This window comes from Bubalus bubalis, chromosome 11 (assembly GCF_019923935.1).
Source record: "Bubalus bubalis isolate 160015118507 breed Murrah chromosome 11, NDDB_SH_1, whole genome shotgun sequence".
NCBI lineage: Eukaryota > Metazoa > Chordata > Mammalia > Artiodactyla > Bovidae > Bubalus > Bubalus bubalis.
Window position 1 is genome coordinate 87,286,088 of NC_059167.1, and position 12,079 is coordinate 87,298,166.

The window sequence follows — 12,079 nt, forward strand, 5'->3', positions numbered from 1 at the left end:
CCTGTTGGGAGCCACCCTACTACTTTTCTTCTCCTGATGATATTGGGTTGGCCAAAAAGTTTGTTTGGATTTTTCCATAACATCTTACGGAAACTGTTTCTTGTTTGCATCACTCGTGCTGGACAATTGGTGATCTTGGGGCTTTGTCCCATTGTCCTAATTGCTAGGAGAAACTCAAGGAAACTCAAGTGTCAGATCATTAAGGGGCCCTCCAATTGTCCTACACCCTCACTTTATAGAGAAAGTGAAGCCCAGAGAGGAGCAGTGAATCCCTTCAAGTCACACAGCCCATCAGAGGTGGAGCTGGGCCTGGACCACGCCCTACCTATCCCAGGTCATGCCCCCTGCTCTTCCACTGCCCTTTATCACTTCCTCTCCAGCCCTCTTCTGAGATTTTCTCTGCTTTTCTCTCTCTGGACTTTCCTGTGGTGTCCACACTGTCACATGACTATCCACTGTGTAGACTGACAGCTGTACTCCTCCACCACCCTGGCTCGGTGAGGGAGGGAGGCTGGCCCAGCGGCATGGCAGCCCCTTGTCTCATGATGGGCCCTTGTCCTCCTTCCAGAAGAGACCCTGCCCAGCACTAAGCCTGGCTGAGGACTGGCAACATGTGCCTCCTCTGGCTCTGGGCTCAGAAGGTCCATGTCCCTGCGTGTCTCCCCCATTACACCAGCTAAATGACCTTGACTGAGCATGTCACGTTCTGGACCTGACTTTTCTTTTTGAAAATGGGAAAAATCAGAACACACCACTTAGAGCAGCTGTGAAGATCAAAGGAGTCAAGTACATGGAATAGTTCTTTGTAAACTGTGAAGCGGCATTCCAGTGTAAAATGTAGGTGTCCTCTAGACCCCAACACAGGGCTGGATGTGGATGTAGAATAGTGGTCCTCAAATGGGGACAATTCTGACATCCCAGGGGGACACTGGGTGATATCTGGAGACATTTTTGTTTATCATGACGGGGTTGGGGTTACTGTGGCATCTGGCTGGTGGAGGCCAGGGATGCTGCTAAATAGCTGATCGTGCTCAGGACAGCCTTCAGAGCAAAGAAGCATCTGGCCCCAGACATCAGCAGTGCTGAGGTGTGAAATCACACCTGTAGACACAGACATGGTTTGTTGTTGCAGAGAAGCAACAGAGCTATGGCTGGGGAGTTGGTCATTAGGATACAATGGCGACCAAGAGGAGGAACCGCCCAGGTGAAAAGAGCCCGCCGTGCCCAGGCCTGATAACTTGAAAACATTTTATTTCAGTTCTATCCTTGGGAGGCAGCATAAATAATCACAGAAGACCACAAAGGTCAGTGGGGAAGAAAAAAAGCTTCAGAAGTGTGGGGAGGAGGAGATGTGAGCTGACGCAGTCTAGCAGCAGGGTCTGGGGGGTGAGGAGACCCTGCTTTAGCTGGCCGTGAGCGTGGAAGGCTCTTGGAGGAAAAGCCTGAGGGTTTGGGGGGGCTCTCCCTGCCCAGGTCACTCGTAGGGGCTTAGGGAGCCCCGCCCCTCTGGATGGTAGTTCTGCAGGGTGGCCGTGGGACAAGCAGGTGCAGAGCACAATGTGTCTAGAGGTTCTAGCTAATGAGAGAGAGGTGTAGACACCCATTTCTTGATCCCCAGACCAGATCTCCCCCCTCAAACTGTGACTTTTCTGAGAACAGTGTTCATACACTCTGTGAGTAATGAGAAATGAAGGGAGAAAAGGAGGAAAAAAAGAAAATGGTAGAAGACCAAGTGAAGCGTGGCATCTCCCAGGGTCCTGTGGCCTTGACCTGCTTCTCAGTGTTTTCATCTGCAAAGTGGGGAGAACGCTCCCTGCCTCTGGGAGCTGAGATGAGGCTCAAAGGGGATCCTATATGTCGAAGGGCTGTGTAAACCTTAAAGTGCTACACCAAAGTTAGCGGCTGCAGTCGTTCTACAAGCGTAAGGCTGACCGTGGCTGAGAGCGGGAGGAGGGACACGCACGCAGAGCAGCCCTCGGGGCCGGCAGGCCACTGCTCGGCCTTCCCAGGGCCAGCTCCACCCTCCTCGGCCTCAACCTCCGGGAGGAAGAGGCCTCATCTCGGAGTGAGTCACCTGGGGGGTGAGGGCAAAGGCTGGGGGCCAGGAGGTCGAAGGGATACTGAGTGTGGGGGAGGGGCGTGGCACATCGGCACTACTGGTGTTGGGGGGCACCCGGTCCCCCTTCTGCTCCACCGAGACTTGGGCCCTGGTGATGCCCCTGTAGGACTGGCATCTTGATGCAGTGGGAAGCGCTCGGGCCTGCAGTCTGCACACCACTGGTCCTAGGTCCACTGTTCACCTGCTGGGTGACTCAGTGATGTCACTTCCCCAAAGCAACCCTCAGTTCTGTCATCTGTAAAATGGGGACACTATTCCCTACCCCGACTGCCTCACAAAGTGAACGGGAAAAGGGTGTTGCCAGAGCTTTGAAGAGCATCAGGGGAGGGCAAGGGGTCATTATGGCCTTGGTGAAGGATCCTCTTAATTCCCTGAAGATAAGAGAGAGGGGGCAAGAGACAGGAAGGAGCTGGGCTGCTTGCAACCCTGGTCAGGCGAAAGGGCTTCTGGGACTGCCCAGGGCGAGGGAGGTGAGGGAGGGGAGGGAGACCGCGGATGCCTGCAATCCAGCCCTTACTGCGCGTCCATCAGGGCCACCATGAGCCCCAGCAGGGAGCGCGGAGATGTCCCGGCAGTCCCCTCTGCCGGGGACAAGTTCAACCTCTAAGTCTACTGGGGTTCTGGCTTCCCCCTGCGCTCCTTGGTCCACAGAGGGCACTCGTCGGGGGGAGTTCACGGCCTTTGCTCAGCCGAGGGGAAGCCGAGGCTCCGGGGGTGTCAGGGAAAGGGGCTGCCAGCCTGGACTCTGGGAGAGGCTGGGGACTCCTATTAGCATGAGGTCAAGAGGTCAAAGGTCAGCTTCCAGCTCTTGAGGTGGCAGGTGGGGGGTCCTCAGGCTCTCCCCCAGCTCCAGTCCTGGCGCTCTCTCTGGGGTCACCGGAGAAGGGGAAGTTAAGGGACGAGTAGAAACAACGGAGAGATCGGCTTAGAAAGCAGCCCAGCCGGGGAGCTAACAGTTCTTGGGGCTATTGCGCAAGTTTTTCAGTTCCAGCTGAAGCTGCCGAATCCGGATGTCTTTCTGGGCCAGCTCCTCTTTCAATCTCCGAATCTCATCCTGCTGCCGGAAGAACATTCGGAGGAGCTGGTGTGGACGAGAGAAGGGGCCAGAGGGTGGGAGAGAACAGGTGAGAAGGTGACCTTCGCGGGGGGCGGGGGGAGGGGTATCCGTACCCCGCCCCTCCCCCCATGCAGCCGCTGTCCTGACTCAGGCCTCCCACTCCTTCCCCACTCCAGGGTCCAAGGTGACTCAGGAGGCCGCTCTCCCATCTCTAGACTCAGCTCACCCATGCCCACCCCCACCCCACCCTGTGAGGCAGAAAAGAAAGGACCCTGATCCAAGATCACCAAGGAAGGGCCCAGTCCACATAGGCCAGATATCCTAAGCTTACCCACTTAGGGCTTCAAGCCTTAATACTTTATTTACTTACCATTCGGAATGGAAAGCTTTCTGAAATGTTTTGTACCCGGCTCTCTCTCTTTGTTTTTAAATTGGAGTATTGTTGCTTTGGGAGTTTCCAAGGTGACATTAGTGGTAAAGAACCCACCTGCCAATGCAGGAGATGTAAGAGATGCTGGTTCAATCCCTGGGTCAGGAAGGTCCCCTGGAGGAGGGCATGACAACCCACTCCAGTATTCTTGCCTGGAGAGTCCCATGGACAGAGGAGCCTGGTGGGCTATGGTTCAGAGGGTCGCAAAGAGTTGGACACGACTGAAGTGACAGTATGCACACGTGCACATAGTTACTTTACACTGCTGTCGATTTCTGCAGTACAGCGAAGTGAGTCAGCTGTATGTATACATACATCCCCCCTTTTTTGGATCTCCTTTGCATTTAGGTCACCACAGAGCACTGAGTAGAGTTTCTTGTGCTTTACCGTATCTTCTCATTAGTTATCTATTTTATACATAATATCCTTTTTAAAAAAACAAATATTTATTTTTGTCCAGGTCTTCGTTGCTCCCTGGGCTTTCTCCCCCTAGTTTCGAAGAGCGGGGGATACTCCCTAGTTGCGGTGCACAGGCTTCTCGTTGTGGTGGCCTCTCTTGTCGCAGAGCACAGGCTCTAGGCTCGTGCGCTTCAGTAGCTGTGGCTCATGGGTTCAATAGTTGCAGCGCGAGGGCTCTAGAGTGCTGGCTCAGTAGTTGTAGAGCACTGGCTTAGTTGCTCCAAGGCATGTGGGATCTTCCTGGGCCAAGGATCAAACCCGTGTCTCCCGCAATGGCAGGCAGATTCTTTACCACTGATCCACCAAGGAAGTTAAGAATACCTAATTCCTAAGATTCATATAGTTCTCTTTCTATTCATATAGCCTTCCCCCTATTCTTCTCTTTTCCTTAAGGTCAGGATATAGAATGGCATTTTTCCTGCTGATGGGGGACTAGCACAGCACCCCAAAGTTTGCACTGGGCATTGCTAGAGTGGCCATGAGCAAAGCATAGGAATCTGACAATACCCTTGCTGAGATGACTCCCTGGATTAAACAGCCTCTCCACTGCTTCCATAAAACAGACTGGCCCACACAACACAGCCTCTGCAGGCTCCTGAAGGACCCCGCACACTTGAGTTGAATGTCACCAACAGACAGTTGTCTTGGTCCTCCAACTGCCCAGTGTGAGTTGCAGTTGTCTTTGTAATTGCATAATTTAAATACTACACAAACTGATGAAATAGAAATACAAAAGGAGAGTGGCTCTTTCTATAAAAACCAAGTTGAATGCATTTGAGAATCTTGATGAAGAGGGGGTGCTAAAAAGTTGCTACTGATAGGTACGGATGATATACACACAAAAGACTGAGGAATATTCTGTATCTTGATTGCATGGTGGTGCTTACATGGCTATAGGATATGTCAGAACTCGTGGAACTGTACACTACAAAGGATGAATTGTATGGCAGGTCAATTATACCTCAATAAACCTGTCTTTAAAAAAAACACTGGGGAAAACTTTGAAAACACAAGAGCTTTGTTTTCAGATTGATTTTAAGTTCTCATTCCACCTAAAAAAACACTGAAAATGGAAATAGGAGTTAAAGTGTGATTTATTTGACAGATACATAGAAGATCCCAACTGGGATGTCCCGAGAGAAAAGGAAGGTCTTGATTCTACATCAAAACATGTGGACTGAATGTATATGTTTCATATTTTAAACAAAAATAAATGGTTTAAAGAATGTATATATCATTTATATGATTCATTCCTTTAACTGACTTGGAAAAAATTTATATTAACCAAAAAACCAGTTCTAGTTACCTCTGTTCAGAGAGAGATTATGCTATATGCCCCACACTAAATAATTCTACATACACCTGTGCCTTCCAAGTTCTCAAAGTTTCCTTGTATAATTTTTTTGGATCAGCTTTTGTTTAAAAAACATATTTTTTGAGGTATACTTCATATGCCATAAATTTCACTCATTTTAAGTGTCAATTCAGTGAGTTTTAGTAAAATTACAGAGCTGTACAACCATGTCTCCTCCCATGTGTCAAGCTACCCATTGTCTCTTCACTGTTGAACCAATTTCTCATTTGTTGCTTCTAGTTTTCTGTATTAAAATTGTGGGTAAAAGGTAAAACAAGAGCTACCAGCCTCTGAGCAAAAATTTTTTTTCCCCAGGGAGGAAAGGATACAAGCTGTAGTGTATAGATTGTGGCATTTGTATTGTTTGCTTAGAGACCCTTTAAAATATTTCTCCAGGTCCTCTGTTCTGATTCATATAGACAAGTCCACTCCATGTAACTGCTATTCAACCCTGCCTTCTCCACACCCAGTACTAGAACTAACTTTAGGTTCTTATTAAGGCCCTAGGCTCGCAACAATTCAACTATGCCTACCTTGTCAGGGTACATAAAAAATTTCTTTTAAAGAAAACACCAAACATATACAAAAGTGGAAAGAAAAGCACCATGAACCTCCAAGTACCCAACTTCCAACTTCAGCAAATAACATGTAACCACTCTTGCTTCATCTTTATTTTTACCTACTTCCCCTGTACCACTCTCCTGGGTGATTATTTTGAAGCAAATCCCATTGATCATAGTTTCATCCAGCCTTAGAAATCTGAGCATCCCTCTATAATGGCACATAAACATATTTTATAGCAATTAAAAATTTACCTGTCAATTTTACCTGTAAGACTAAGCCTTGGTGGTCAGGAATGATCATACTTTCATGAATAACAGTGATAATTATAAGATGGCCCCCATGTTATGCCCCTCCTTTCGAGGATGGACTGAACCCAGTAACTTGCTTCTAATGAACAGAATATGGCAGATGTGCTGGGATGCCATTTGCAAGGGGAGTTTACAAAAAGACTGTGGTTTCCACCTTTGACACCCTCTCTTCCTCAAGGCCATGCTGTGAGCTGCCCTGTTTTGAGGTCCATGTGGCAGGGACCTGAGGGAGGCCTCTGGCTGACAGCTCTTGGGGGAATGAGACCCTTGGTCTAACAACCTATGACGAAATGGGTCTTGCCAGCAACCAAGCGAGGAAAGCCAGAAGCAGATCCTTCCACGGGTGAGTCTTCAGATGTGACTGCAGCCCTGGCTGACAATTCACACCTTCATGAGACCTTGAGTCACAGGCACCCACAGACATTGTGAGATAATAAAACATTTGTGGCATTTAAGTCCCTAAGTCTCAGGGTAATTTGTTACATGGTTCTTGTTGTGCGTGCAGCATGCCAGGCTTCCCTGTCCTTCACCATCTCCTGGAGCTTGCTCAAACTCATGTCCATTGAGTCGGTGATGCCACCCAACCATCTCATCCTCTGTTGCCCCCTTCTCAAGAGCTAATGCAGTTAGCCTCTCTGTGCATCTCATGTGAGCAGGAAAAGTGCTAGACACTTAGGGACGATCTCTTTAACTCTCACAGCATTTCACATCCCCATTTTGCTGTGAGGAAATGGACTTAGGAAGGTCAGGAAACATGTTCAGGCACAGCCAGGAAATGAGAGAGCCAGATGCAGGTGGCTCCCTGCAGCATCTCCACTTCAGCTGCATCCAGCCCAGGGCCTGGCACACAGTGGGCATTCCATGAATCCTGGCTGAGCTGAACTGTATTTGTGCCAGGGACCAAGGGTGTGGTGGAAGGCAAGGCCTCTCGGGGGCGTGGACAAGGCCCAGCTCTGGTTGCCCTGAGAGAGCTGCTCCCTTTCCAAATGGTACAAAGAGTACTTTCATAAACACTCAGCCTCTTCCACAAAAACAGGAAATCATCAGACCTCGCGGCAGCTGCCATGCCAGAGAGGAAGGCAGTGCTCTAACACATGAGGCTGGTTTCCCTCGTGAGCCAGGAATTTACAACTGCAGATGACGGGGACATTCTGATATGGTTTCACAAGGGGACATGTAACTCCAGGTTCTGGGATTTGTGGGGATAGGGAGGGGCATCAATATCCCCACCATAGCCCAGCCTCTATTTATTGGGGTCAGAGGCAACAGAAGCCCACAGCAGGCTACTTATGGTATTTGTCACAGAAAGAAAAATGCCTCAGAACTGAGCTGGCCTAAAGGCTTGAAGCTCATAATTGAAATGCAAAGGTCTCGCTCTGCCAGTGTGTGTGGAGGCAATAACTTATTTTTCTTACCTCATTCTCTGTCCTGGGTGGGACATTTTCTAGTAAATCTATTCCGTTGACCACCACACTCTTCTTTTCTTTGATGGGAGCCTTGAACACCATTTTTGGGGACTTCTTATAGCCTTCTTTCAAAGACATCAGCACAGGATCTAAGCAAGGCAAGGCATGTATTCTCACCGACTATCCTGTGGACTCCCCAGTGAAGGTGGCTGTCATGACACCATGCCTGACGGCTGGCTGGGCGTGAGGGCGAGTTCAACGAGGAGGATATGCAAGGGGAAGCGGGTGGGCTAGACTGAAGGCCAAGATTGCAGTCTCCCATTCTTTTCTGGGAAGCCCACCCCTGGTGGTACCTCGGTTGATGCCTCCCAGCCACTCATCAGGGGTCAGAGCTGGCTCCGTGCCCGGCGTCATGGGGTAAATGTCTTCCTGGTAGGAATCCGACTGCAGTGGGGTGGAGCAGAAGAGTGGACAGGTGGGGGACTGCTGAGAAGGCCCCTTCTTTCCAGTCAGAGTCTCCCCTTCGCTGACCTCCAATCACATACCTGCTCTCTCTGCTGCAAGTCTCTGTACTCTGTCTCCCGCTTGGAATTCCCACCTTGCCTTCGTTAGCAAGCCAGACTGTCCTCACCTTGGATTGGTCCTCACCCTCTGCACCCCCAATTAGGCCTGAAGACCCCAATCCACAGGAAAACACCTCCTTCTTCTGAGTTCCTCCAGGCTCATAGCCCCAGTAGTGAGGAAGTTAGCCTTCAATGCCAGGGGCCCTTTGCAGCCAGCCCGGCCCCACTCACCCTCCGGGGCACGATCATGGAGATGGGCTCTATGAGGCCCTTGAGAGTCACCAGCTTGTAGAACCGGAACACCTCGCAGGCAGACACGTCCAGTCCATGCTTGGGCATGACCCCTGCAGACAGGCACACACACGGCTGCATGGGGTCCCAGGAGTCCCCCCCAGCAACCCTCCTTCCTGATGACCTTGGCCAGGGGAAAGGTGCAGTTGGAGGGCACTAGGTTTGGAGGCAAGGACCCATGCAGTGGACAGGAAGGGGCTGGGGGCTTCCCGAGTCAGGCTTTGTCTCTGGGGGTAACTTCTCAAATAAGCCCCATGGGCCAGACCTGTTTCACTAAGATGCATACTGTAGACCTGGGGGCCTTTGAGACCTGCAAGGGGCTGCACAACTACTTGAATCTAATCCATTCTCTTTGTAGGTGAGACTCTTGAGGGGCAGAGAGAAAGGGGCTTTTGCCCACTCTATATACCTCAGAGCCCATCACCTGCTGAAATGAACTGGTATCCTGAAGCCTCTGTGCTCCCAGTCTTCATAGAGAAAGAAAGAGAGAGAGGACTTCCCTGGTAGTCCAGTGGTTAAAAGTCTGCCTACCACTGCAGAGAACATGGGTTCGATCCCTCCCTGGTCTGGAAAGATCCCACATGTCTCAGGGCAACTCAGCCCCAACTACTGAGCCTGCACTCTAGAGCCCATGAGTTGCAACTAATGAGCCAGTGCTCTGCAGCAAGAGAAGTCACCGCGATGAGAAGTCTGCACACCACAACCGAGAGTAGCCCGGGCTTGCTGCAACTAGGGAAAGACCACCAGTAGCAACGAAGACTCAGCACAGCCAGAAATAAAGGAAGGAAGGAAGGAAGGAAGAAGGAGAACGCTCTCCTGTGCACTCAGAGGTTTACATGCAGCCCAAGACTGCTGTTCCATCATGTGCTTTCTAGGATTGACAGGCACACGTGCATGCATGCGTGTCTGCGTGTGTTCATGTGTGTCTGTGTGGGCATCAGACACAACAGCCCTAACAGCTGCATCAGCTGAACACCTGCTGGGGGAGCAGTTCGGTGTGGGGTCAGACACACCAGCTTTGGGGTGGGACAGGATCCTGAGTTTGAATCTCTATTCTCTCCCCTTTCTGGCTGGGAGTCCTTGGGCAAATCACTGCCTCTCTAAGCCTTAGCTTCCCTGGTTGCCTAGAGGAGTCCAGTGGTGGCCCCTCATGAGACTGAGTGTGAAGATGCTTGTTAACTGCCCAGCAGTGTTGAGCACAGACAACATGAATTTCTTTCTCCAGGATATGAATATGACTGAAGGTTCTACCTTTCCTCATCTGGAATGGAAGGATGCTCTACCAGAGCAGAGAATTCAGGAACCTGGAGGGAAGTGGCTTCGTGGTACTGTGAGAAGCCAGGAGACTTGGGTTTGAGTCCTGACTCTGCCACTTAGAGCTATGTTACCCGCCCAGAGTGAGTTAAGTAGCCACCCAGAGCCTGCAGAAAGTGCCTGGCTCATGGTCAGTGCTCAACAGTGACCACAGGTGAGAAGGACAAGCAGAAATAATTATCCTCAGTACCCCCTCTCTCCCCACTCCCCAAGTCCTGATAACCCAACTTTCTAAACATTCCCGGATCCATCCTCATCCCCATGCCATCCCCCTAGTTACCATCTTCTTTTGCTTAGAAGTCCACAGCAGCCTCCTAACTGGTCTCTGCCTGCCTCCTGCCCTCTCAAGATCCAGTCTCCCAAATCCATTCTTCCTACAGGAGCCGCAGCAATCTCAAACTAACCTTTCAGATCATGTCACACGGTCCCACTCTCACCTACCCACCAGCCCAAGAAGAATAAAATTTTACAAAGAGTTCCCAGTGAAATCCCAACTCCTCCCCCTGTGTGATGGTTAACATTATATGCCAGTGGGCTCAGTAAAGTGGATGGCCCTCCCCAGTGAGGCTGGGTGGTGGGCATCTCCCAATCCATTCTGGGCCTGCATGGAGCAAAAGGCAGAGGAAGGAGGAATTTGCCCTTTTTTCCTGCCTTGCTGCTTGAGCTGGGACATCTTACCTCCTGCCCTTGAACTGGGTTTTGTACCATTGGTTCCCCTGGGTCTCAGGCCTTCACACTTGAGCTGAATTATATCGCTGGCTTTCCTGGGGCTCCAGCTTGTAGAGGGTAGATGGTGAGACTTCTCAGCCTCTGTGATTATGAGCCAAATCCTTGCAATTCCTTTTTTATAAATACACTTGGTTGTTTCTCTGGAGAACTCTAATACACCCTGTCTAATGCATCCCATGGGATCTGGCACCTCTCCAACTTAATCTCCTAACACTTTCCCCGTCTGTCACCTGTTCCACAGACTACTCTATGCTGAGCCACACTGACCTCCCTTCTGCTCCTAGAACATGCCAGGCTTGTTCTGGCCTCAGGGCCTTTGCACTAACTGTTTTTTCTGCTGGCACTACTCTTTCCTCTTCCTGCCTTTCAGATCACAGTTTACAATGTCACTTCCACAGCAAGGTTTCCCCCAATCACCTGGTCTAAAACAGTCCTTGTCACTCTCTGTTCTATGATCCCATTTGATTCTCTTCTTAGAGCTTCCTAACTTACAATATTTTCCTTACGTATTTGTTTATTGTCTGTCTTCCCTTCAGTGGGCAGTGAGAGAGGCCGTGTTCTGTTTTATTTATCACTGTACCCCTGGACTAAGCTAGGGTCTGGGCACACAGCTGTAGCCAATAAACGCTTGTTGAATGACTACATGAAGGAGCAGACAGAGCCAGGTACTCTGCTAAGTGTTTTGTATACATGATCTCTAAGCTTTACAACAGCCCTTCAAAGCAGGTTTAATCCCATTTTACAGATGAGGAAACTAAGACTCAGAGGCATTAAGGGCACAGCTGAATCAGAGTATAAACCCAGTTTGGACTCCAAAGTCCAGGCTGCTTGTTATACTAATTGATGATGGAGTGACCGTGAGGGAGGTGGGGGTGGCAGAGCCCTGGGGAAGGGTGAGGTCAGTGGAATGGTCATCAGGACCTCAGGCATATCTCTAGCTTTTCAGTTTGCTGTTGGTCACTGGGGTGGGGGGGCCCTTAGGCCCCTGCAGCCCTGATGTCTCTGAAGCTGGCCCTCAGGCCCTGTCCATCACACCAGATCCTCAGAAGGACAAAGCCAGACTCAAGCTCTAGGAGAGAAGGGAATAGAGCCACTCCAGAGATTTCTTCCACTGGGTGATCTGGACCCCACATGGCAGACTGCTGGGTCAGATGCCCCCAGTGTGAGTCCCTGGGCACAAAGACTTCATAGTAAGGCTTTAGTGGTGGGAGAGAGTGGGAGTGAAAAACAGACTCACTACACTCGTCAATCCTGGAGTCCTCTCTGGGATTTGCCTCAGAACCTGGAGAGCCTGGGGAGGTGGGGAGGGGACCCCTGGAATTCCTCTTGTCTTCTCAGCAAGGACAGAGCTGCTTCAGGGGACTAGGGGTCCTGGCTTCCCAGCAGCTTCAGGAAGGGGCCTGCACTTGGACCTGGTTCTGAGCTGTAGTTACTGAACCTCCTTCCACCATGTCAGAACCACAATGGGCTTCAGCCTCCCCATCT

General features: G+C 50.4%; 1 protein-coding gene across 3 annotated transcripts in view; it reads right to left on the bottom strand.

Moving 5' to 3' along the window:
• Positions 1 to 1,234: 1,234 nt before the first annotated feature.
• CORO2B (coronin 2B) overlaps positions 1,235 to 12,079 on the bottom strand; it is a 147,129-nt gene continuing 136,284 nt past the window's right edge. For all 3 annotated transcript variants that reach the window (XM_044925383.2, XM_006054778.4, XM_044925384.2), the window contains exons 9-12: positions 8,492 to 8,604; positions 8,051 to 8,141; positions 7,707 to 7,846; positions 1,235 to 3,200 (exon numbers count right to left, since the gene is read on the bottom strand). In XM_044925383.2, the coding sequence (XP_044781318.1) occupies positions 3,069 to 3,200; positions 7,707 to 7,846; positions 8,051 to 8,141; positions 8,492 to 8,604 (476 nt within the window). In that variant the 3' untranslated portion in view covers positions 1,235 to 3,068. The remainder of the gene's footprint in view (positions 3,201 to 7,706; positions 7,847 to 8,050; positions 8,142 to 8,491; positions 8,605 to 12,079) is intronic.